This window comes from Symphalangus syndactylus, chromosome 8 (genome assembly GCF_028878055.3).
Source record: "Symphalangus syndactylus isolate Jambi chromosome 8, NHGRI_mSymSyn1-v2.1_pri, whole genome shotgun sequence".
NCBI classification, from domain to species: Eukaryota; Metazoa; Chordata; class Mammalia; order Primates; family Hylobatidae; genus Symphalangus; species Symphalangus syndactylus.
Window position 1 is genome coordinate 142654408 of NC_072430.2, and position 26141 is coordinate 142680548.

General features: G+C 57.5%; 2 protein-coding genes across 7 annotated transcripts in view; both read left to right on the forward strand.

Annotated features, from left to right (window-relative positions):
- SCLY (selenocysteine lyase) overlaps positions 1 to 1654 on the forward strand; it is a 39060-nt gene extending 37406 nt beyond the window's left edge. For all 5 annotated transcript variants that reach the window (XM_055291104.2, XM_055291112.2, XM_063645813.1 and 2 more), the window contains one exon: positions 514 to 1654. In XM_055291104.2, the coding sequence (XP_055147079.1) occupies positions 514 to 667 (154 nt within the window). In that variant the 3' untranslated portion in view covers positions 668 to 1654. The remainder of the gene's footprint in view (positions 1 to 513) is intronic.
- Positions 1655 to 2581: 927 nt separating this feature from the next.
- ESPNL (espin like) overlaps positions 2582 to 26141 on the forward strand; it is a 31447-nt gene continuing 7887 nt past the window's right edge. Inside the window, exons 1-5 of one of the 2 annotated variants that reach the window (XM_055291082.1) lie at positions 2582 to 2954; positions 4181 to 4371; positions 6900 to 7086; positions 10028 to 10210; positions 18586 to 18717. In XM_055291082.1, coding sequence (XP_055147057.1) covers positions 2661 to 2954; positions 4181 to 4371; positions 6900 to 7086; positions 10028 to 10210; positions 18586 to 18717 — 987 coding nt within the window. In that variant the 5' untranslated portion in view covers positions 2582 to 2660. Of the gene's footprint in view, positions 2955 to 4180; positions 4372 to 6899; positions 7087 to 10027; positions 10211 to 18585; positions 18718 to 26141 lie in introns of those variants that run through there. The other variant, XM_063645402.1, reaches the window with a different exon arrangement.

Sequence of the window (26141 nt, forward strand, 5' to 3'; positions counted from 1 at the left end):
GCAGGGGAGGAAAGGGGCCCGGGTGTGATGAGGGCAGGCCCCTTGACAGAGCCCACATCTCGAGCCTCCAACAGCCCTGCTTCAGGATGTCCCCACGCAGTCATCTGTTCATGGCTAGATACTGACTGGTTCCCTAGTGTCTGCAAAGCCCTGTGCCAGGTGCCATGAAGTTACCAAGTGGCTCAGGTGGGCCGCATGGGTGAGGCACTGTCTGTGTTGGCATCCGTGTTCTCCAGGACCTCGGACTCCTCAAGGACAGGAGAGCCCCTGGCCCCAGAGCTCAGTGCGAGAGGGAGGCAGTGTCACCTGGGAGTGCCAAGTGCAAGAGAACTCTGCAGGGAGAACAGGGGCGACTTTGAGCCGCACCTTGATGTGGGTGGTCTTAGGGGTGTGCTTGGTCCGGGAGTTCAGCAGGAGGTGGATGTCAGGTGGGGGAGTGGTCCAGAGCAGGGGGGGCTGTGTCTCTTCCATGTGCCCTCAGCAGCAGCTGCAGCTCGGTCTCACCCTCCCCAGGCCGTCCCCAGTGCTGCTGAGCTACGGCGTCCCCTTCGACGTGGCCAGGAACGCACTCCGGCTCAGCGTGGGCCGCAGCACCACCAGGGCCGAGGTGGACCTCGTCGTGCAGGACCTGAAGCAGGCCGTGGCACAGCTGGAGGACCAGGCCTAGCGCCGGGGCCACCCTCCCCGCCCCGCTTCTAGGAAGCCCGTGGCAGGGCACAGGGTTGTCCCTCCAGTTCCCTCCTGAGGGCTGTGCCAGGATGACTGTCTCATGCCCCCTCTGCATTTTGTCCTGGAGTGCCTGCGAGTGTGCACCCCCAGTTTCCTTCCCTGGACCCCTGCAGAGCTCACAGGGCCCAGGACACCAACGCCACATAGGACCGCCCACATAGGACCGCCCACATAGAACCGTTCTCCAGTGAAGGATGGAAACACTTGAGCTTCATCCACCCTCCCCACTGGGAACTGGGCAAGCCTGTTGTGAGTGCCCTTTCCTGGAAGGTGTTTTTCTCTGGAAGATAGAATCCAAGTATTTATAACTCATTGTCAGCCAAGTGCTATCGTGAACATAGGAAACTCGATGTTTTTGTTTTGATCATGGCCTCGCACATGCATCTTTCCAGAGTGGTCTCTTCTCAGGCCCTTTTTAGTCCCTTTCCAAAGCTGCCCCCACCACCCTGCTCCTCTGGCCTCAGTGCACAGTGGCCCCCAGCCTCGGCCAGGCCTGATCTGCTCAGCGCCCACCGCCCACCAGCCCTCCTGCTTCCCCGAGCCTGACCCCATTCCGCCCACTGGCAGTCAGGGCTGCGCACTTCCCCATCCACGGTCCCCAGGCCCTTCTTGTCTTGTCCCTTTTGATCATTAACTCAGGGTTTCAGCGCCAACCTCGCTGAGCTGGTGCAGCTCCGGGTCATTCCTGGGGTAGGAATCGGGTCATCCCTGACTCAGCTTTTACCTTAATTTTATTTGCGGAGGATTCTTTTCTCAAAATGCTCTGGCATTTGGACACACATCACATGTCGATATTTGCATAGGAGTCATTTTCAGTGGAATAACATTTTTAATGTGTGGTTTTACGGTTCAAGGAACTACATGATGATTTTGAGGAAACACTTGCCAGAAATTAAATTAACGAATAAAAGATTTCAGTGCCCGGCTTGGGGATCCTGTGGTTTCTCTAGTGGGCGCTGCACTTGGGCGCAAAGTCATCTGACGGAGCCTGTGGAGGGGAAGCCAGGGGCGCAGCAGCCCGCAGGTCACCATTGTGTGATGATGCGTTAGTCCAGAAATCCAGCTTGAGGCTGCGTCTCCGGAAGCCCCTACAAATGTAGTGAGTCCCCCATCTGCAGCTTCCCATTGCTGCCAGGAAGAGGCTGTGGTGGTCCTGACTTCCTTAAAGAACTATGGATTGTCCAGAACAATCTGGAAAGGGGTTAAATGTATTTGGGCCCTTGGGGCTGCAGCCCAGAGACTTGGTCAGTGTAGTTGGAGAGGGGGCCGAGGCAGGGGCTGACACCTTCTGGCCTCAGAGGCCTGGACACACCCAAGTCAGGGTCCTCAGCCCATCGCAGGCCCTGTGGAGCCACTGTGTCCCCAGAGATTCCTAGGAGCCTCCAGGGCCGCGGGCCGGGATCCAGAGGCGGGGCGCTCAGCTCTGTGGGTGTCAACACAGCCAAACATGTAGACCTCCTGGGCACCCTTTACTTCAGACACACTGTGGTGGTGGCTGGGGGGATGCCCTTCTGTGAGAATTAGGGGAACCGTCTCCCAGGCCACTCGGGGCTCCTGTGAGCTCAGTGGTACGTGGCCTCAGCCCTCGCTCCGCAGATGAAGAGGCAGGTTCCTGCCATCTGGACAGATCTGACAGCCTCAGGGCCAGCCTCCTTTCTCTGCTGGCCATACCCAGCCCTGACCTAGCCTGGTGTGGGCCTTTCCCTGTGCCCTGTACTCCATCCTCCCAGCTCCAGACACCTGGCACTCTCGCACTGTGGGAGTGGCTTGGGCAGGTCCTCAAGGCCTGTCCCCCCCACCCGACCCCGCCCCGCCGCCTCCCATCTGCCCTGTGGCGGCTTATCGGGTAACCAGAGCCAGCAGCTTCATCCACGTCTGAAACAGGAAGCCCGGCCTGTGCATGAGTCACCACCGAGAGCCCGGGCTAGAGGATGGAGGAGCAGCGGGCACTCGTGGCTGCCAAGGATGGGGATGTGGCGACACTGGAGCGGCTGCTGGAGGCTGGCACCCTGGGCCCGGGCATCACCGATGCTCTGGGGGCCGGCCTGGTTCACCACGCCACCCGGGCTGGCCACCTGGACTGTGTCAAGTTCTTGGTGCAGCGGGCCCAGCTGCCGGGCAACCAGCGGGCCCACAATGGGGCCACCCCAGCGCATGACGCCGCTGCCACGGGCAGCCTGGCCGAGCTGTGCTGGCTGGTCCGCGAGGGGGGCTGCAGTCTGCAGGTGAGCGGGGATGGGGCAGCCTGGCTCCATGAACCTGGCTGGGGTGGAACCAGGGAGGTGTGAGCCACGGAGGCTCAGGGTACTGGCCACCCCGGGCTCCACGGCCCTGGGCCCTTTGTTTCTCTTAGGGACTCAGTCAGTGGTTGCCGTCTCTGCCCCAGCCTCTCAGAGCACAAAGGCTTGAGAGCCAAGAACACCTCCTAAATTTTCTTATCACCTCCCCTGCCAGGAAGCTGGGCGTTGCCAGTGGGGGTCTTGCCAGATATCAGGACCCCTGTCTCTGATCAGGCCTGGTCCACAGGGCCTGCCTCCCAAAGGGTCTAGAAAGGGATCTTTACAGAAGCACTGTGGGAACTCGGGCTTGAGAGCTGGGATCCCAGCTCTGGGGGACGGGAGTGAGGGCTGCTGATGGTGATCGTCTTGTCTGGAGCATTTCTACGGGGGCCCCCCTCCCCTATCCTGGCTTCCCAGTCCCCTTTGTGCAGGTGAGGGCCTTAGGGCTGTCGCTCAGCCCTGTGGAACTTTCAGGGCTGAGGGCGAGCAGGACTTACCGGCCTTAGAATGCCGCCCAGAGGTCAGATTTGGGGTGGGGGCCGGTGGAGCCTGCTGAGACTACAGAGCAGGAAGGTTCCCCAGCAACTGGTTCGCCAGAGTGCCTGAGAGTCCCGGCCCAGCATCCTGTTCCTGTTGACCCTTCTGCCAAACCCAAGGGCAGCAGGCGGGAGCTGTGGCTGCCTGGGGATCCATTCTGACAGGGCCCTTGGAGAAGGCCCAGGTCTGCCGGACTCCTGACACCTGTGGTGGGAACGCTCCCTGGCCCCGGGACCCTGTGGCCAGCAGGAGGGCACTGGGGCAGGGGACCAGCCAGAGGCAGGTGTCCTGGGAAGCCTTTCTGACCATGAGCAGAGTGGGCGGGTGTCTGCGGGCACCCGACTGAGTGGGAAAGGGCTTTCTCCACACTGGGGACAGGAACCCAGGAGCGGGCAGGGTTGCCAGAGGTGGCCTCCCAAGCCCTGGACCTGAGTCCTGGCCCTCCTGTCACCTCAGTCCCAGCAGGGAGCACCTCCCTCCATGTTGCAGGCAGAAACGGAGGGAAGGAGGAAGGAGCTAGAAGCCCCTTCGCTGGGTTGCAGGCAGTGTGAGCCCTCGCCCAGAGCCCACCTCCGGCAGCTGGCTGTGGCTTCACAGCCTACCCCCAACTCACTGACCTACCTGGGGCTTGGTAGGACCAAGATGCCTCGGGTGTCTCCCCGCTGCACCTGGCCGCCCGTTTTGGACACCCAGTGCTGGTGGAGTGGCTGCTCCACGAGGGCCACTCGGCCACGCTAGAGACCCGGGAGGGAGCCCTGCCGCTGCACCACGCCGCTGTCAGTGGGGACCTGACCTGCCTGAAGCTCCTGACAGCTGCGCATGACAGGTAAGGAGCCCTGAGTCCCGCCTGGGGGGCAGCCTGGGGCAAGCTGGCCAAGGGGAGGCTGCACCAAGGAGGGCCAAGAGGACAGGCTGGTGGCCTTTGAGGTGAATCCTGCAGGTGGGCATGCTGTCACTGTGGGGGTGAGCTGGCAGGAGCCAAGGGCAATGAGGCCTCTATCCACAGGCCAGGCAGTGGCGGTGCCATGCCAGGGCCCAAGGGGACACAGGCCAGTGCTTCAGCTTGGAGAGTGGCTGGGGGCAGTGACGATGGCAAGATGCTGTTGTGATGTCCAGGGCAGCTCTGGCCCCGCCTGGGGGCATCTCGGGACCTGAAACAGCTGGGGACGTGGGCAGCTGGCAACCTGTGAGGGCACCCTCCCATCACCTGACAGGAGTGGGGACTGTCTAGTGGACTTGGGGACACAGAGGCTGGAGCTGCCTCTGCACTGCCACACCCCTGTGCTGGGACCCCTAGAGCCGGGCACTGGCCTCATCATCTCCGGGGCCCTGTGCCCCCTGCTGCAATTGGTGGATGGGCAACGAGGATAGACCAGGGTCAGGACAGCCAGTGAGGCAGACGGCCTCCCTCCCCACTTGGAAGCTCCTCCAGTCCTTGCCCCACTTACAAAGGTCACTGTTGTCATAGGGACAGGCCCTCCGCCTCCTACGGTCTTGGCTGAGGGCGAACCTTCCCGTCCCCCAGGGACCCATCTACCTCTGACCATGGCTCTTCTCTTTTCGAGGGAGCATCTCATTTTCCTGTCGCTGCCCCAGAGGCCTCGGTCCCCCACACCTCCTTAGCTCCAGGACAAGCCCCGACAGCTTGCTTGTGGAATCGGGTTCTCATTCCCGGGTGTTCCCATCCTGGACTGCCTGGCAAAGGCCTTTCAGATTTGCTTCTGTGGCTCTTCCCCAGAGCGTCCACACCACCCCCAGCCTTGGCTGGCCACAGTCTCTCTCAGACCCACACGGCTTTTAAAGAAGTTTCCATTGAAAACTGGGAGACTTGGGCTGAGCACAGTGGCTCATGCCTGTAATCCCAGCATCTTGGGAGGCTGGGGCGGGAGGATTGCTTGAGCCCAGGAGTTCAAGACCGGCCTGGGCAATATAGTGAGGCCCCCACCTCTACAAAAAATTTATTTCAAAATTAGCCAGGCATGGTGGTGAGTGCCTGTAGTCCCAGCTACTCAGGAGGCTGAGGTGGGAGGATCACTTGAGTCTGGGAGGCGGAGGTTATAGTGAGCTGAGATTGTGCCACCGCACTCCAGCCTGGGCGACAGAGCAAGACCCTGTCTAAAAAAAAAAAAAAGAAAACCAGGAGACTTCATGTTAATATGCATATGCGCACACACACACACACACACACACACAACTGGGAAGGCCCTGTACCCCCGGCCTAGTTCCCGCCTGGCACTGACCAGCAGCCAAGAGGTGGCTGCCCCTGGCCAGACCATGCCCCCTCCAGTTGCCGCTGACCCACTGGCTGCATCATGGCCTGCTCCCAGCCACCGCGCTGGACACTGCCTGTTCCAACCCTGGATGCACTCAAGGACACCTGGCAGAGTCCGGTGAAAGCACAGACCCTCCCCTGAGAAGGGCACCAAGGCATACTGGCAGCCCTTTGGGGTACATTCCATGACGGAGTGGACCCTCAGGCTCTGTAGGTGCAGGGGACGATCCCTGTGTGGTCCAAGGCCAGGAAACAGCCACCAAGGTCCTGTGTCCCCCTTGCTAGGAACAGGGGAGAGGCTGCTAGGGGGCTGGTACTGGCAGGGACTTTGTGAGGGGAGGGGGGTTCAAACCCAGGTGCAAGCCCCTGGACAAATCAGCTCCCAGCCTCTGTTTCCCCTCTGCCAGCTGAGGTCTGTGACTGGACTCTCCTCTGGGGTGGACCCTGAGTTGCTCAGATTCGTCTATCGGAAGTGGGGAGCAGGTGTGGGGGTGCTCGTGAGATCCCTTCATTACTCCCCAGCTTCCCCTCCTGAGAGGAGAAGGGCCCGGAGGTGGAGGGTCTGGGACAGGGTGGTGTGGTCAGCAGGCTTGGTGGGAAAGCAGGCACCAGCCCGAGAGTTGACCTTCCTCAGTGACTTTGGCCCTGCCTCCATGCCGCCACTGCAACCCCAGCCCAGCCAGTGCAACCCTCAGCTCCACAGCTACCAGGCACCCAGTGCCACCTGCCACAGGGCACAGGGCAGAGGGAAACCCTAAGGGAGTTGGGGGTCAATCCAGGGCCTCCACTGAGACAACTGAGAACCTGGAAGCCAAGACTGTGACCCCTCAGGTCTAAGATGCGTGTTTCAGACCTGGACCCAGGAGTCCCTAGAGAAGGACAGAAGGATAGGAGAGTGGGGTTGCACAGCCACCTGGGGGAGTGACCTGGAGGGGGGATCCCCGCAGCAGCAGCTGGAAAGCACGTGGGAAACTCAGTCATCACGGGCAGGGCCAGGGGGCAGCGGTGAAGTCCAAGCAGCCGAGGGATGGGCTCAGCCATAGGCATATGGACTGGGCCTCCAAACCCTCCCTTCCCTGCAGCAGCGTGAACCGGCGGACACGCAGTGGCGCCTCCCCACTCTACCTGGCCTGTCAGGAGGGCCACCTGCACCTGACCCAGTTCCTGGTGAAGGACTGTGGCGCTGACGTGCACCTTCGTGCTCTCGACGGCATGAGCGCCTTGCATGCTGCTGCCGCCCGCGGCCACTACTCCCTCGTCGTCTGGCTGGTAAGTAGGTGTCAGAGGTGGGAAGGGGACATCCAGGGAGTGTGGGCCCTGTAGCAAGCAGAGCCTGGAGCCTCGATGGGGGCTCCAGAGGGAACTGGGGACACGCAGGGCTGTTGGGGCATCCGATGAGCTGGTCCATGGCTCCTGAGACTCTGCAGCCCCGGCCAGGCTGGGCCCCGGAAGTTTTGGCCACCTGCAGTGCACTCTGCTCCGTGGGGTCGTGCCATGGCTCCCCTGGGGCTCTCCTAGTCCCTCTCTCCCTGGAAGTCCTGGTAGGCCTCCCGGGTGCTCTCACAGTTGGTGGTGGCCCAGGTGCTTTGTCTGCACTCACACCAGCAGTGCCCAGTTTGGGCCAATCGGCCACTTGTTCAGGCCTTGCTGCCTGAGATCCCCAGGCCAGTCTCCACCTTTCTCCACTTCTGGCCTCTTTGGGGAAGGAAGACCTGAGACCCCAGAGCAGAGTGGCTGAGGTTGGGGAGGTGCCATCTTCAAGGGGGGAGGGGGCTGGGGACTTCCTGCCTCTACAACGGAAAAGCAGAGCAGGTGGGGCCTGTAATCCCAGCTACTCGGGAGGCTGAGGCAGGAGAATTGCTTGAACCTGGGAGGCAGAGGTTGCTGTAAGCCAAGATCACGCCACTGCACTCCAGCCTGGGCAACAGAGTGAGACTCCGTCTCAAAAAAAAAAAAAAAAAAAGTAGGGGAGGCCCTCTTTGAGGAGGGGACTTGGGGGCAGAACTGAGGATGGACAGGAGGCGGCTGAACAAGGAGCGGGGCCCAAAGCAATTTCCTGAGGGGGGCACAGCTCATTCAGAGGCGGGGAGAGCCTGGCCCATGGGGCCCGGGGGTGAGCAGGAAGGCAGACAGAGGCGCTGGAGGACTGGGGCTCTTTCCTGAGGGTCCTGGGGTGCCATGGAAGGCTCGGAGCCAGGAGCAGCAGGATCTGACTGGCATATTGGAAGGTCACTGTGGCTGCTGCTGGAGAAGTGAGTGCTGCCCGCCCCCAGACCTCCCATGCTTGCCTGGGGCCTCCTGTCTCCTGGCTCCCACCCACTCAGCTCCAGCTCCTTCTCCAGCAAGCCAGGCTGGCTCTGCCCCCAGGGCCTTTGCATGTGCTGCACCCTGGGCCTGGCACACAGCTCCCCAGGCGCCCCTGGGGCCTTCCCTGCCCAGCTGGTTTATGGGGGGGAGCCGCCTGCCCAGACCGTCCTCACTCCTGCTTTCCTCCCCACCCCCGGCGCACCAGCACCGGGCACATGGCACGTCTGACTCCTGGCCTTGGTGGCGGTTTCCACCTGCCAGGTTGTAGGTGCCAGAAGCTCCGTGGGTGCAGGACTTTGCCACCTGCTACGTTCCCTGCACCTGGCACGCGGTCAGGCTCGGGAGATGTTTACTGAACCAATGGGCAAGTGAAGGAACAGGGGGCCTGGTCGCTTAGTATGGCGCCTGCTGCTCACCGTGGCCCTGAGGCCCTTGGGACGGGTCCCACCTTCTCACCGTGCTCCCGGGCGCTCAGGATGGCGCTGGCCTGCTCCCCTTGGCCCCAAGGTCCTCAGGCTGGTGCCTGCCTGCCCACTTTGTCCCCAAAGCCACCTGAATTGGCCTCTAGCCTCCCTTCATGGAGACTGCAGCCCCTCCCGGTGCCTCGCCTGCAAGGGCACCCCTCCCCACCCCGGGGCTGCCTCTCCAGCTCCTCCTGCTGGAGTGGCCTCCCCCAAAGGAAGCTCTCTGGACCTGGGTCCCACCCTGGCCATCCTCCCCTCGCCCCTCCAGCAGTTCCAACCCATTCACTCCAGACCTCAGCCTCCCAAACTATGGCTGGCTCCTGAGATGAGCGGTGGCTGCATACAGCAGGCGGAGCAGCAGCAGCTCACTGCAGGGGGTCCTGACGGAGGGAAGCAGGGTGTCCACTGAGCCCCCGGGACCGTGCTGAGGCATGAGCGGCCCTTCCTGGGGAGAAAGCGGGCAGGTCTCAGGGCCAGAGAGGACACTCCAGATGTGAAGGAGCCCCATGGCAGCCATGTCTGTTTCCAGCTCATTGTGCTTTGCCCAACAGACACTTCTGAGTACTGATCAGTCAGGAGCGCCCTGGCTGCACTAGGAGGCACTCACACCGAAGGCGGCAGGGGCTGCTGACGGCTCTGCTGTTCTCACGGCCTCCCCAGTGGGGAAAGCGGGCACACTCAAGGCAGGAAGGAGGGTGAAGGCAGGGAGCCAGCACGCCCATCACCCCTCTGTCAGGAAGGCAGGCTGTCCTAGAAGACCCCCGCGTCCCACTGGCAGTCCCAGGCCCCGTGGCTGTCCCAGCTGCACAGGTTTCAGCGAGTCAGTGTAAAGGACTGTCACCTGGCTAGTGCTGTGCACCAGAGCAAGAGGCCCTTCAGAAGGCAGATGAGGCCCCAGAGGCAGGGCTGGCCTCAGGTCGCTCCAGCAGTGGTGGCCGGCAGGTCAGGGCCCCAAACCTCATTGCCTGGCTCGAATCCAGGCCCTGGAGGGAGGCCACAGGACCCGCTGCTCCAGCAAAGGGGCTCAGTGCAAATGCCCAACAAGGCAGTGCCACCCTTGGGTCAAATGAAGTTCTTTCCTCCCCTGCCCCCCCCTCCCTTCCTTCTTTCCTTCTCTCCTTCCTTCATAGCAAACACATGTTTACTGTTCCCTAGGTGTTTTCATTTGCCATGATGTTTGCTTTCAGATTTGGGACCATGGTGTCTCCAAATTAAGCTACTGCGCTCACTTCATCCCCACCTGGACCCCAGAGGTCCTGCTGCTGCAGGGTGACGGGGACGCACGTGCTGAGCCAGCCCTGTCCAGGGTTTCCTGAGGTTGTACCCTGTGCCCTGAGAGGCACAGCCAGAGTCCACTTTCACTTCTGCTCCAAGCCCCTCCCACTCTGTGTGCCTCCTCCCTGGGAGGGTGGCTGCTCCCTCTGCTCCTTCTTCCCCAGGTCACATTCACTGACATCGGACTCACGGCACGAGACAATGAGGGGGCCACGGCCCTGCACTTTGCAGCCCGAGGCGGCCACACGCCCATTCTAGACCGACTCCTGCTGATGGGTGCCCCTGTCCTGAGAGACTCCTGGGGGGGGACCCCCCTCCACGACGCAGCAGAGAACGGGCAGATGGAGGTAAGGTGGGCGTGAGGGAGACAGGGTGAGCAGTCACAAGTGCCAGCCATGCCCACTGCTGTGTCACTGACCCTCACAGCAACCCTGTAAGAATGGTGACCCCCCCTTTTACAGATGGGTAAACTGAGGCTCAGAGTGGCACCGTCACTTGCCCAAGGTCAAGAGCCCAGGGTCAAGTGGAAAGATCCAAGCTCTATGCTCTCGTCCTGCATACCATCCTCCCTCCCTTCACGCAGAAACTCCCTCGTGCCTGGTCAGGGCTTGGTCTTGGTGACAGTCTTCTCAGAACAGCCCTTAGGGACGGACACTCTGCCGTGGGTGGCCTGTGAGTAGAGCTGTGGTAGGGGTGTGATGTCAGCCCCTTTGCTATTACCCAGATAAATCTTGGGGGCTCACATGGCCCAGCCTCAAGGACATGACATCCAAAAACCCCATGTAGGCAAGGATGGTGTTCAAATGTTCAACAACATCAGAACCACACCCAGCCTTTGAGGGTGGGCGCAGCCATAAGCCGCTGGCCCTGCACAGGTGCCCACCCGATGTCGACCTCATCTAAAGGCAAGGCCCCATCTCAGGAGAATGCACACAGTTTACTTCTCCCCAGCCCCATCCAGTCCTGAGCAGTGTCGGGTCTGTTCACCTCCATGAAGTCTTCTGGGCTCAGGCTGCTCAGTCTGGAGCCAGAAGCGTGCTCCAGGCCTCTGCAAGGCTAGTCTGGGGGGATCTTACGTGGAAGTGCAACCAGCCATCGCTTTCTGGGTCTGCGAGTCTAGACAACTGCTCCCAGCTGGAACCCAAGGTCTTCCTGGGTCCCCGGGTCACCCAGTCTCAGCAGTGCCATTGAAACAATCACACACGGTGCAGCGCAGAGCCATCCATCGGAAGGCACACACTCCCTGCAGAGCTGAGCCTTTGGCAGAATGCAGAGGAAATCCAATCCCTGCTCCCAGCAGCGCTGCTGAAAGCATCTTTCTCTGAGGCCCCCCAACTACCGCCTTTCCTCTCACCATCCCCCGTCCACTCAGCTCTGTACAACCCAGCCCCGTCTCCCCAGTCTCTGTCCCCAACCTAGACAGAGACAGGAAGTGGGGGGAGGGGTGACCCACAGGCCATGGGAGGTGTGTCCCCGACAGGTAGCTGGTGGCAGGAGGAGCTCTGCTGAGTGGCTCAGGCAGGCCCCCAGGAGACCTTGGCTCAGAAGGGGGCAGTGGTTTTCAAGCCTTTTTAAAGCAGCAAAATCTTCTTTCAAATGAAATATTCCATAGGAGCCCAAGAAGTTTAATAAATCAGCTGAATCCTCAGGCTCCTTTTTGTAGAGATGGGAGTCTCACTATGCTGCCCAGGCAGGTCTTAAACTTCTGGGCTCAAGCAATCCTCCCACCTCAGCCTTCCAAAGTGCTGGGATGACAGGTGTGAGCCACTGTGTCCGGCTTTTTCCTCCATTCTTGACAACTTATGTTAGTACAGTACATTTGTCGCTATTAGTGAACCCAAACTAACACAGTGTTACTGACTAGAGCCCACACTTCATTCAGATGCCCTTAGCTTTTACCGAATGTCCCTTTTCTGTCCCAGGATCCCCTTTAGGATGACATATTATATTTAGTTATCAAGTCTCCTTAAATGCCTCTTGGCTCTGACAGCTTTTTCCCATTTAAAAATAAAATGTCAAAACAATGAGTTGATCCTCCAGCAACCTCTAAAGAGGAATGATGGTTATTTTTAATAGGTTTTATGTTTCAGTATATCACATTAGTTATTCTTTTTTTTTTTTTTTTTTTTTTTTTTGAGATGGAGTCTCACTCTGTCGCCCAGGCTGGAGTGCAGAGGCTCAATCTCGGCTCACTGCAACCTCTGCCTCAGCCTCCTGAGTAGCTGGGATTACAGGCACGCACCACCACGCCTGGCTAATTTTTGTATTTTTAGTAGAGACGGGGTTTCACCATGTTGGCCAGGCTGGTCTTGAATTCCTGACCTCAAATGACTGCAACCTCTGCCTCAGCCTCCTGAGTAGCTGGGATTACAGGCACGCACCACCACGCCTGGCTAATTTTTGTATTTTTAGTAGAGACGGGGTTTCACCATGTTCGCCAGGCTGGTCTCGAATTCCTGACCTCAAATGATCCGCCTATATCGGCCTCCCAAAGTGCTGGGATTACAGGAGTGAGCTACCGTGCCTGGCCTAGTTATTCTTTGAATGGTGTGAATTACACTAATTATTTTTTAAAATTGTTAAATTGTGATTTAAAAAATACATAACATAAAATTTACCGTCTTAGCCATTTTTGAGCATACACTTTAGCAGCATTGTCTGTTCACATTGTTGTGCAGCATAATTTCCACAACTTTTTTATTTTGCAAAAGTGAGACTCTGTGGCCATCAAACAGCAATTCTCCATCTCCCTTTTCTTCCAGCCCCTGGCAAGCAACATTCTACTTTCTGTTTTTTATGAACTTGATGACTTAGGATAACTCATATAAGTGCAATTGTATAGTATTTATCCGTTTGTCTCTGGCTTAGTTCACTTAGCGTAATGTCCTCAAGGTTCATCCCTGTTGTAACACGTCAGAATTTCTTTTTTTATAGCTAAATAATATTCCATTGTATGTATATAGCACATTTTCTTTCTCTATTCATCTGTTAATGGACGTTTGGGTTCTTCTGCCTTTTGTCTGTTGTGAGTCATGCTACCATGAACAGGGGTGTGTAAATATCTCTGAGATCCAGCCTTCAAATCTTTTGGATATGTATACCCAGCATTAGAATACCTGGATCTACCCTGATTACTTTAAAATGTTACACCAACCTTGCATTCCTGGAATAAATTCAACATGACATATTATTCCTTTTAAATATAGCTGAATTCAATTTGCTAACATTTTGTTTAGGATTTTTGGCCTTACATTCTTGAGTAAAATTGGCATGGAATGTCCTTTTTTTGTTTTATTCTTGTTAGATTTTGGTATCAAAGTATGCTATGAATTAAGGAGTGTTTCTTTTTTTCTTATTTTTTGAGACATTTTGGTTATATTAGACTTATTTTTTTCTTTAAAGATTTTGTGGAATTCACTAGTGAAATCCTCTGAATCTGGCTGTTTCTTTGAGGGAAGGTTTTTTATTACTAATTCAATTTATTTAATTATAGAACTACTAGGGCTTTCTATTTTTTATGTGTTGGTTTCAGCAAATTATATTTTTCTAGGATTTATTTCCTAGAAATATTCTAGGAATCAAATTTATCTAAGTTGTTAAGTGTATTAGCATAAAGTTATTTTTAATATCCCCTCATGATCCTTTATTGTCTGTATGTAGTAATTTCCCCACTTTTAATTCCTGATATTGGTTATTTTCGTCTTTCTTTTTTTTTGCCTCAATCAGCCTCACTAGATGTTAGTCACTAGTTTTTCCAACCATCAGGTTTTAACTTGTTCAAGGTCCTCCAAAAAGCATTTAATTGTCTCCAATGTATGTTTGTTTTTTTTTTCATTAATTTCTGCATTTATCTTTGTTATTACTTTCCTAAATTACTGAGATGGGTGCCTACTTCACTTACTTTTCAACCTTTTTTCTTTTCTAATATATTTATTGAAGGCTATAAATTTTCCTCTTAAGTACTGCTTTAGCTGTATCCCACTGTTTGATAATTACTCAGTTAAAAATATTTTCTAATTCCCATGTTGATTGTTATTTGCCCTAGGGATTCCTTGGAATTATGTTTCTTAATTTCCAGATATGAAGGTGTTCCTTCCATAACAAACAGGTGTTCTATTTGTTATTAATTTCTGTCCAAATTGCATTGTGGTCAGAAAATATGCTCTGGTGATTTCAATCCTTTGATTTTTTGGTAAGTTACTTTATTGCCCTGTGTATGGTCAATTTTTATCAATGTTGCGTGTGTTCTTGGAAAGACTGTAGAGTTTGCAGACTGTTCTCTATGTGTCCATTATGTCATTGTGTTCTTCAGATCTCCATAGGTACATATTTTAGCTTATTGGATTTCAAATGGCTCGAGAGAAGTGTGTGAACATTCCTGGCTATTATTCTGAATTTGTCTGCGTTTCCCTATAATCCTGTCACCGTTTGTTTTATATATTTTGAACCCCATATCTAGTCTGTTTTATCTGATATATGTACACACATGACTTTTCTTTCTATACTTATTTGATGGTGAAGCTTATTCATACTTTACTTTCAGCCTTCTGAATCCTCATGTTTGCCAGTACCTCTGGTTAAGCATATGCAGTCATACTTAATTTTTTTCATCAGCCTGACAGTCTTTATCTATTGGTGCATTTAGACCATCTATAGTCAGTATAATTACTAATGTTTAGGGGTTTATTTTTACTCTGTTATTTTGAGGAGATGTGATCTGGCTGCCTGGGTTTTTCTTTATTTAAAAGTAGTAAGCACAGTTGTTTTTTGTCTGTTAGTTCTCAGAGCTTTATTTCTATTTCTTTGTGGGCTGGGTCTTCTGGTTCTCGTTCATGGTATCTTATTTCCTTGTATTTTTATTTTTGTTGACATATGCTGACATGAAAAATGAAGCATAGGCATAACTGGAGGCCTTGGCAATATCTTATTTGCCTTTGCTGGGCACATGTGGGCCTAGGATCATCTTAATCCGCACTCCAGGCAGGAAGTTCCCAGGACCACCTCTGTGACAGGAACCCAGGGCCTGGCTGGTGTCTGGGTTCCATTTTCTCTGAGGGTGGAGCCCTTGGCCTACATTGGGAGGTAGTCAGCCAGAGCCCCCACCCCTGGTGGAACCGGCACTGTTTCTAGCCTCCCTGGTCCCCTGAGGCTGCTGGAGGACAACGTGTCATGTAACTGTTCTTTCGGCATCAGCCCAGGCTCAGGGCAAGGGCAGTTCTGAGTGCTGGGCTCCCCCACACCCCTCACCCCCGAGGCTTTCCTTTTCTCCTGAGTGTGGCCGGGTCACTCCTCCCTGACTTCTGTGTTACCTTACTGAGGCTGTCGGCAGGTGACTTTTACAGTGAATCCATGTTTCACGTCCTTGGGCAGTGGGTTGGTCTGACCCACCTGGTTCTCCCCTCCCTGGAATGAATCCATCTGCTCACCTGCTTTTCCACTGCTGTGGCCTCTGCACAGACTTCCAGACAGAGTTCTGTCTGTCTGTCACCACCCACCCTCTGCTGACAATCCCAGTGGCAATGGGGTCCGTCACTCTGGGGGAGAGGTTCCCTTCCTCCTCCCCATGGCTCTGTACCTGTCAGGGCTTTGCCCTCTCTCCCCAGCAGCATCTGGGGCCAGGTCCGACACTTGTCCCCCTTCCTCTGCTGTGACACCCCTCATACTCCTGCAGACCCCGTAACTCCCCTCCTCCGCATCCTGGCCTCCTCTTCCCAGCAACAGCTCCTTAGGGACGCTGCACCTCCACCCACCCACACGCCCACCATGTCCTGGCAGACCTTTGCCATTCCCCCAGCCCAGAGCCTCCGGGAGCAGTGCTGCTTTCCAGCGACTGGCTTCAGCGACCTGCCCCAGCCTCCTTGCACATCTGACAAATGCTTCCTGCTTCCTCAGCCACACCAGCCACTGGCTCAGCCCTTCTGGGCCTCCAAGAGCCTTCAGGCGTTATCTGATTCAAGCCTCCCAGCAGCCCCCGGGAAGGGGTGCGCGCACGCCTGATTTTGTGTGGCCCCACGAGCTCAAAATAGTTCTTCCCTTTTTAAATGGGGAAAAAGAAAAAGAATCACATCTCATGACACATGAAACTCACCTGAAGTTAAAACGTCAGTGTCCACAAATAAAGCCTTGTGGGCACCCGGCCACGCTATGGGTGGCAGCTTTCGCACCACGACCAGGGTTGCATATTTGTGCCAGAGCTGGTGGCCCCCGGGCTGAGCTGCTTACTCTCTGGAGGGTAGCGTGGCACCCAGGAAGGCAGGCAGTGCACGAGCAGACACCCCAGTCCGCGGCTTAGAGGCACAGGGTCATCATCCTCAGGCAGTGACAAGCCCTGTGGCTCTGCAGTTCTGGCGCTGGTCTTGCGGCGGTTCTGGCGCTGGTCTTGTGGCAGTTCTGGCACCGATCTTGCGACAGTTCTCATGCTGATCTTGCAGTGGTTCTGGCGCTGGTCTTGCGGCAGTTCTGGAGCTGGTCTTGCGGCAGTTCTGGCACCGATCTTGCGACGGTTCTGGCGCTGATCTTGCAGTGGTTCTGGCGCTGATCTTGCAGCGGTTCTGGCGCTGGTCTTGCGGCGGTTCTGGAGCTGGTCTTGCGGCAGTTCTGGCACCGATCTTGCGACAGTTCTGGTGCTGATCTTGCGACGGTTCTGGCGCTGGTCTTGCAGTGGTTCTGGTGCTGATCTTGCAGTGGTTCTGGAGCTGGTCTTGCAGTGGTTCTGGTGCTGGTCTTGCAGTGGTTCTGGCGCTGATCTTGCGACGGTTCTGGTGCTGATCTTGCAGTGGTTCTGGCGCTGATCTTGCAGTGGTTCTGGAGCTGGTCTTGCGACGGTTCTGGCGCTGATCTTGCAGTGGTTCTGGTGCTGATCTTGCGGTGGTTCTGGAGCTGGTCTTGCGGCGGTTCTGGCACCGATCTTGCGACGGTTCTGGCGCTGATCTTGCAGTGGTTCTGGCACTGGTCTTTCGGACCTGCGGGGCTTCCAGGGAGCAGGGCTCTTTCTATCTTTTCGTCCACTTTCCCCTGGTGGCGCCATGGCCTCCTCAGGCTGTGGCCACCTTGGAGGCCATGGAACTCAGGGCAGAGGAAGGAAGCAAAGGGAAGCCCTCCAGAGGATTCCAGGACGAGGCACTCATCCTTGAGGTCTCGAGCTGACCTGCTAGCTGCACAGCTGAGTGTCGGTAGGGACCGGGGCAGGCGAGGCTGGTGGTGCCGGCCATAGATCAGTGCAGCTGTCCCTACTTTACAGACAGGCCCAGTTAGCTGGCCAAGTTCTCTGACCAGCAAGTCACAGAGCCAGATGAGCTCAAGGCCACTGGACTTCGCTGCCAGGCCCCCTGCCACCCACGACAGCATCACGTTGTGCTTACTCACGGCGTGGCACACCCACCGCCCCACATGCATGCTGAACCTGCATTTATCTGTAGAGAATGAACACTAATTGCACCTTTTATAGGTGAGGCACTGCAGTCCAGAGAGGAGCTAAAAATTCCTTTGGGGTCTCACAACTTTTTTGAGACGGAGTTTCACTCTTGTTGCCCAGGCTGGAGTGCAGTGGTGCCATCTTGGCTCACTGCAACCTCCACCTCTTGGCTTCAAGCAATTCTCCTGCCTCAGCCTCCTGAGTAGCTGGGATTAGAGGCGCCCGCCACCACGCCTGGCTAATCTTTTGTATTTAGTAGAAACAGGGTTTCATTCACCATGTTGGTCAGGCTGGTCTGGAACTCCTGACTGCAGGTGATCCACCCGCCTTGGCCTCCTCAAGTGCTGAGATTACAGGCATGAGCCACTGCGCCAGGCCAAGGGTCTCACAACTTCTTACTTAGTTCAATTCAGTGTCACCCAAAGATGCTGAGGCCCAGCTGGTCTATCGCAGAGATACGTTTGGGTCAAAGGCACAGTTCTGTGAACACAGCATTCGCCTAACTCAAGTTCATTTTTGTGTTTCCCTAGTACCACAAAAGAGACACAGAAATGTTTACAGAATAAAGTACAGAATTCATTCTTGAGGTCCCCCGTCCCTCTCCCATCTGAATCCTTCACAGGCCCAGATGGCCTCTAGCCTTCCAGTCCTGTGGACTCCCTCCCCAGCTTCCTTCCCTCCCCTCTTCCTCCCCACTCCCATCACAAGAGCCCATCAGGTACAAGGAGACAGGAGGGTCTTGGCCCCAAGTTGGCTGGGTAGGATGCAATGTGGCTGGCAAAGGTGGTGAGCGGCCTTGGTCAGGCATGAGCTGGTGCTCCGGGCGCTAGGGGGGACCCTCATGGGGCCAGGAGGATGGTCACACGGAGAGTGGGGCTGTGGCGGGAGGTAGCCCTGAGTCCCTGGGGCAGGGGCCGGTTGCTTGTCTCTCTGAGCCTCGTTTCTTCATGTGCATTGATCCACACCTCCAAGGGTGGCAAACATGGAAACTGGTTCTGCATTTAACACCTGGGCCATGGCAGCTATGAGGGGTCTGGACGGGGCACCCTGATGCCTGTCAGCTCAGCACTGCTTCATATGCAGTGCCTGGTACTGTCTGGGCCAGGATGGGGTGGCTGTGGGATGAGGCTTGGGGGCTCCTAGGCAGGTCTCTGGAACCCCACGGCCCAGATTCAAGTCCTGCCCCTGCTGGGAAGGTCATCAGGGCAGCCTGTGCCATGGAGCCAGGGCAGCAGCCTGCACAGGGCCAGTCCCATGGGCACCTAGTTTGTGTCGTGGTGGGTCACACGTGTGCCCTCCTCACTGCAGTGCTGCCAGACCCTAGTCTCCCACCACGTGGACCCCTCCCTGCGGGATGAAGATGGTTACACGGCGGCAGACCTGGCAGAGTACCACGGACACCGGGACTGTGCCCAGTACCTGCGGGAGGTGGCCCAGCCGGTAAAGCTCACGGTCCCCAGCTGCCCTGGAGGCATGGGGGGTGGGCCCAGATCCCAGCCAGGACCCCACTGCTGAACCTGCAGCATAGTCAGCTGGGAAGCTCACCATGTCCAACTCATACATGGCATCGGAGCCAGGAGCAAGGGCCTGGGCAGGACTGAGGCGCCACAGGGCAGCCAGTGCTAGGGCCAGGCTGTAACAGGAGCTGTGACAGGGGCCAGGACAGGGGCCGTGACAGGGGTGGGGCCAGGGCTGTGATAAGGACAGGGGCTGTAACAGGGGTCAGGACAGAGGGCATGTGACAGGGCCTGGGGCCATGGCTGTGGCCAGGGCCCGGCCTGGGCTTGTGGCTGGAACTTGGCCAGGCCATGCCATTCATCTGGGTCACAGAGACCACATCTGTGACTCAAGAGCCTCCGTGGCCAGAGTTCCTCGTGGGTGATGAGCCCCAGGAGTGGGAGCAGAACCTCCCAGAGGTGACTGCAAGGCGGCCAACAGCCCTGCAGCAGCCGGAAGGCAGCAGATTCCAGCCCTGGCTCTTATCTCTCAGCCTGGGACCCCACAGCCTCTCATTTCCCCATTTGTAAGGACAGGGATCTTGTCTGTCCCACTGGTCCCCAGCCCCTAGCACATGACAGGGCTCAACAAGTGTTTGCTGAATGAACCAATGAGCAAGTGGATAGAAAAGCAGGTGGATGCATGAGGGTGAGTAGAGGAGGGGATGGGTGGGGAGGGAACAGACAGAGGAGGAATGGATGGGGCAGGGAGGCCAAAGGAGTGAGAAATGAGGAGAGGGATACATGGAGGCGGGAGAGCTCAGGAGGGTGGACAGAGGAGAGATGCGCGGAAGAGGAATGGACAAAGAAGGGTGGAAGGAGGAGGGTGGATGGAGGAGAGATGGACAGAGGAGAAATAGATGGAGGAGGGTGGATGGAGGAGGAATGGATGGAGGAATGGATGGTGGAGGGTGGTTGGAGGAGGGCAGATGGAGCAGGTGGATGGAGGAGGGTGGATGGGGGAGGAATGGATGGAGGAGGTGGTTGGAGAAGGGTGGATGAAAGAGGGTGGACGGAGGAGGGTGGATGGAGGAGGAATGGATGGAAGAGGTGGATGGAGGAGGAATGGATGGAAGAGGTGGATGGAGGAGGGTGAATGGAGGAGGTAGATGGAAGAGGGTGGATGGGGGAGATGGAGGAGGGTGGATGGAGAAGGGTGAATGGAGGAGGAATGGTTGAGGAGGGTGGATGGAAGAGGGTGGATGGAGCAGGGTGGATGGAGGAGAGTGGTTGGAGGAGGGTGGACGGAGGAGGGTGGATGGAGGAAGAGAGATGGAGGAGAGTGAATGGAGGAGGAATGGATGGAGGAGGGCAGATAGAAGAGGGTAGATGGAGGAGGGTGGATGGGGGACATGAAGGAGGGTGGATGGAGAAGGGTGGATGGAGGAGGAATGGATGGAGGAGGGTGGATGGAAGAGGGTGGATGGAGGAGGAATGGATGGAGGAGAGTAGTTGGAGGAGGGTGGATGGAGGAGGAGAGATGGAGGAGGGTGCATGGAGGAGGAATGGATGGAGCAGGGCAGATGGAAGAGGGTGGATGGAGGAGGGTGGGTAGAAGAGGGTGGATGGAGGAGGGGAGATGGAGGAGGGTGGATGGAGGAGGAATGGATGGAGGAGGGTGGATGGAGGAGGAATGGATGGAGGAGGTGGATGGAGGAGGATGGATGGAGGAGGGTGGATGGAGGAGGAATGGATGGAGGAGGGTGGATGGAGGAGGGTGGATGGAGGAGGTGGATGGAGGAGGGTGGATGGAGGAGGTGGATGGAGGAGGGTGGATGGAGGAGGTGGATGGAGGAGGAATGGATGGAGGAGAGGAGATGGAGGAGGGGAGGCCTAGGGCAGTTACTGTAACAAATCCATCTAACCCACCTCAGTTTCTTCCACACCTCTTTTAGTGGCCACCCCTTCAGGAAGGTGTTCTGAAATTACCTGGCCCTTCTTTTTGGGTGAGGGGACTGAGGCCCGGAAGGTGTCATTGCCCTCCACCGCCCAAACCCTTTGTCTCCCCAAGGGGTTGTTGTGCCTCCTCTTCTCTGATGTGTCCCCTCAAAGCATCTGGGACCAACTGGAGCAGAGCCACAGTCCCCCCCCGCCCCCAGCCCCTGGGGCCTGCTGGACTCTTGTCACACTGCCACCACCGAGGCCTCTGTTAGCACTGATGGAAACCCACACCGGTCCTGCCGTGCTGCGCAGGTGGCTCAGGTGGCCTCCGGAGAGCACAGCTCTGCCCTGGTTTTGCCCTGGTGCAGCAGTTTCAGGAACTAGAATTCAGTCACTGTTGGAAGTCATGTATTTACTAAATGGTGGGCTTGCTTGCTAGATGTCTGATGGATCCTGGTTCAGCAGAAGGCTGTCTTTCTGGCGTAGCTTGAGAAGGTGGTAGCGCTCTGCTGGCTTCTGCCACAGAAGATGGTGCTCCATGGCCCACAGTCCAGGAGTGCTGGCTGCCTGGGTCTCCCCACAGCTCCTTCAAGGCCGCTGGGTTGGCCTCGGGCTTTTTTGAGCCCCTCCCTGCACTTCCTGCCTGGATGGCAGCCAAGATTAGCAGGTGGGGAGAGCAGCCGCTCTGCCGGTATCCCAGCCTCCACAAGCCCCTGGCACAAGGGAACAGCCCTGCCCGACCTCCTGGGAGTCTCTGACACTGTTCCCACCCCAGCCATTCTGGGGTCCCATGCCTGGGCTTTCTGTCCAAGCAGCGCCTCTGCCTTCTGTCCCCAGACCCCGTGGTAGTGGAGGACGGATCGCGTTAGGCTTGTCATGTCCTTCCCACCCACAGTCTCTTCCTGCCCGCACCTGGGCGCCCCCTGCCCGGTGCATGAAAACCCAACCCCAGGGCCTTCCTGGCTCCTTGGTGTGCTTCAGGAGCTGGTTTGGGAGCTCGGGGTGAGGACTGGAGCCTGTCTCTGTCTTCTCCCTCTGGGAGGGTCTGGTGACGGGGGCGGAGGGGGGCTTGTCTCTCACCACTAGAGCTGTCCCCTCTCCAGGCCTCTGAGGGAGGGCAGGCTGTCAGCTGTGGGCCGGGGGAGGCCATGTGTCTGCTGCAATATTGATGGGAATGCAATCCGCAGGGGCTGCTCACACCGGCCGCCTCCGAGCTGGCCTCAGAAGAGGTGGTGAAATCCATCATCTTCCCCATGACAGCACAGCCTGTATCTGCCCCCAGGGGACTCGTGCATTCCAAGAGCAGCAGCAGCTTGGGGAGCAATGCTGGACAGTAGTGCTGAGACCTGCCCTGTGGGAGGTGCCCCCTCGGTGCCTCCTTTGTGTCGTGTCTGTGGGGCCCACCCAGCTCGGGGTCTGCTCAGGGTGCTACGGAAGGCCAGCCCTGCCCCTCCCTGGGCCTTGGGGTCCCTCTCCACCAATGAGGGATGGGGTCTTGAAGGCCAGGGGCTGCCCTCGAGGCAGGCCCCCGCCCCTCTGCTAGCTAAGGAGCTGGGATCCTGGCTGTGGGGCTCTGAGCGCCCTGTCTGGGCAGGGATGGTGCATAGAACCCTCCATGCTTGGGGAGCAGAGCCTCTAGCATCTCCCATGGTGTCCAGGGCTGTCCCACTCACCCCCACCTGCGAGCACTGGTGCTGCCCTTCCTGGGCATGGGGCACTGGCAAGTTCTGAGCGTCTCTAAACCCCAATTTTCTCACCACAGGGTCTCTGTCACCCAGGCCGGAGTGCAGTGGCACAGTCTCAGCTCACTGCAGCCTCAGCCTTCCAGGCTCAAGTGATCCTCCCACCCCAGCCTCCCAAGTAGCTGGGACTACAGGTGTGCGCCACCACACCCAGCTAATTTTCGTATTTTTTGTAGAGACAGGGTTTGGCCATGTTGGCCAGGCTGGTCTTGAGCTCCTAGATTCTAGTGATCCTCCCGCCTCTGCCTCCCAAAGTGCTGGGATTACCGGCGTGATCCACCGCACCCGGCCCAGAGCCTTGTTTTTTGGGTAAAGAAGCTCCTCGAGCAGCCAATGAGGCGCCTGCCCTAGTGGGCCCTTGGGACAGGTGCACTCCCTCCCCTTTGGTCCAGAAAGGTACTAAGACATCTTTATTTTATATATGAGGAAACTGAGGCCCAGAGAAGGTGAGAGGCTTCCTGGGCACTCTCCTTCTGCTGAGAAGGGTGGCACCCAGGCAGCCAGTAATGGAATCTCAGCCATGGCAACTGGTGTCCGGCACCCATCCGTGGGCCGTGATTCTCTCCGACCGGGTGGCATTACAGGCCTGTGACCTGGCTCACCATGATGCTCTCCATGTATAATGCATGGAGCCTCCGCGGTGCTCAAATCTCACCAAAAACCAGGGACAGGGACAGCGGGCGGGGCTGTGGGGCCACATGACTGCCAACCTCAGGGCAACTGTCCAATGCTGGGATTCGGGGCAGCACATGTCTAAATGTTAAGACCCCAATGGACAGGACCCCAACATCTGCGCCTCCAGATCCCTGAGGCTCCATTGTGTCCAGGGCCTTCCTATGGGAGCCAGGGGTGTGGTTACTCCCGTTGCTGGGGAAATGCCACAGCCAGACTTCTCATCCCTGTTAAACTCAGACCATCCTAATACCGACAGTGGCAGCAGTGTCGAGGTCTGAATGCCACCGTCATGCAGGCCCATGCCAGGTGCTCTCCATGGTCCCTCAACTTTCCAAGAACTCTGATTTACAGGCGAAGAAATGGAGGCTCAGGGGGTGGTGTCCCGGGCTTCTTGTTGGTGAGGAGTGGAGCAGGGCTGGGCCACAGGGACCTCGAGTAAGGTCCCCTAAGCCACAGGTGCTGTGCTGGGGCCAGAGTCCAGTAGTCCCCTGAGCCCCAGACTAACTTCCACCTCTTTTGTCTCCCCCAGCATAAGAGGGCCGCTGCCATCCTGCCAAGGCCCTCACTCTGCCAGGGGTGGCCCCTCCCCACTGACAGCAGGTTCCATCTCAGGGAGGGGGCTGAGGGCGCCCAGGCAGGGGCAGAGGGGAGGCAAGAAGCACCATCCCACTCCCGGCTCGGTCCTGGCGGGGCAGGGGACAGTGCAGCGGCATTGGGGTGGCCTTGCTGTTGCAGGGCCCACTCCAGGCAGGGCTCAGCCCACCTCTGTCGGTGACACCACTTGTGTCTGGCTTTTCTGGCCGTGTCTGGTCTGGAGTCTGACTCTGCCCTGCTTGAAGCCGCGAAGCCAGCCTCTCACTATGTCTTGAACGTGGAGAAAGACACCAGACTCCTGGGTCCAAGACGGAGGACCTTCCTTCAGCACGGCAGGGAGCACGCATCATGTTTTGTGGCAGTCCCTTGCCCCGAGTCCCAGGTGGTGCGAGTTGGGTCCCAATGGCAGCTGTGCCGCGTAGGCTTGTATCCTCCGAGGACTGTTGGGTCTGGGGAACACGCTGTCGCTCAGCAGAGAGCAAGTCGCTCCTAGTCCCTCGGTCGCTCCCTGCACACACAGCCCTCAGAAGTGGCCCAGAAAGGACAGCCAGGCTTTGTGTTCTTGGTCTTGCCCCAGAGGCCGACCTCTGTGGTGTCCCCCACCAAGGAAGCAGCTGTTCAGGGGCACTGGAGGGAGCAGAGACTGAGGTCTCCAGTGAGACTGTCATCCCGGCTCTGCGGCAGCCCGGCTGTGGGGCCTTGAGAAAGCCCCTTGCCCTCTCTGAGCCTCAGTCTCCCCATCTGTGCCCTGGGAGCCATACCGTGGGGCTGGGGATTCGTCTGGGAGGTCTCTCTTCTCATGGGGCCCAGGGATCTCAGGTCCCCTTCCATCTCCCAAAGCATCCCTTCCCGGGCCCCTGCTCTGTGGAGAGTTAAAGGTGCCGTGGTAAGAGATCCCACACCCAGCCCAAGCCCGCCTGGCCACCTGACACCTCGGCCTTCAAATATTCATGTGACACCTCCCACTCCTGGGGGCGGCAGCCTCAGCAGCCCCCGGTGTCCCAGGACGGCTGTGCTTCCTGCACTCCGCAGTTCGCGTCTGAGGGCCTCCGGGGCTGGGGCTGGGCGGTTGCTCCCCAGCCCACCATGCACCAGGGTTCCTGGGCTGTGGGCACAGATTCCCGGAAGGAGTGAGGTGCGTGGGGGCCGGGCAGATGGGCTTTCAGACTGTGTTCCCTCCCCAGTGGCCCAGTGGGGTGAGGGTCCTGGAGGAGAGGTGGCTGAGGGGCCACCCAGCGTCCTTGCTGGGAGGCAGCCTGTGCCACCTTGTCCATGAGCAAGGGAGGCTTAGGGAGGCCAAAGATTTGCTCAGGCAGGGCCGGCTTCACTGCAGGCCAGCCCCAGTGCAGCATGAAAATGGGGGCCCTTCGTTTGGAAAGAACGAATTTGAAGGCGGAGACAGCCGTGCATTCGAGCAAGGGTCCCTCCCCCTCTCACGACAGGCCCTGGGCCCAGGCCACACGTCCGGAATCATGGCCGATTTGAGAGCTCTGCTCTGCCCAGGGCTCTCGCTAGCACTGATCCTGGAGCCCCGATGGCCACGTCTGGCTTCCAGTGCCCACCGGAGGGCAGGGACAAGAACTTTGGTCTGACAGGCATGGGGGGGAGGTGCCCAGAGGGACGGTGGCATGCGGCCCTGCTGGCTGGGGACAAGGGCTGCCCATGCCCTCGGCTGGTGGGCACATCGGGGACCCCATCCTAGTCCACTGCCCTTCCCTCTCCCCACCAGGTTTCTCACGGGGCCATCCACCCCCAAGACACTGACAGGCCCCATGTCAGGGCTGAAGTTCCAAGCGGACCACAGCACAGGAGTCAGGGCAGTCGGGGAGGGGGGTGTGCAGGAGAGTGTACGTGTGTGTGCTGGAGTGTATGCGTGTGAGTGTATGCACACACAGGAGAGTATATGCGTGTGTGTGTGTGCAGGAGAGTATATGCGTGCGTGTGTGTGTGCAGGAGAGTATATGCGTGCGTGTGTGTGTGCAGGAGAGTATATGCGTGTGTGTGTGTGTGCAGGAGAGTATATGCGTGTGTGTGTGTGTGCAGGAGAGTATATGCGTGTGTGTGTGTGCAGGAGAGTATATGCGTGTGTGTGTGTGTGCAGGAGAGTATATGCGTGTGTGTGTGTGTGCAGGAGAGTATATGCGTGTGTGTGTGCAGGAGAGTATATGCGTGTGTGTGCACATACACGTGCACACGTCTTTGTGAGACCACAGGGTGCTGGGCACAGCTGGAAACCAGGCCCTAACCCAGTGTCCAGAGCCCCAGAGCTCGGCTGCCTCCAGACGGAGACTGGAAGCTGAGCTTTTTTTTTTTTTTTTTTTTTTGAGACAGAGTCTTGCTGTGTCACCCAGGCTGGAGTGCAGTGGCGCGATCTCGGCTCACTGCAAGCTCCGCCTCCCGGGTTCAGGCCATTCTCCTGCCTCAGCCTCCCGAGGAGCTGGGACTACAGGCGCCCGCCAACACGCCCGGCTAATTT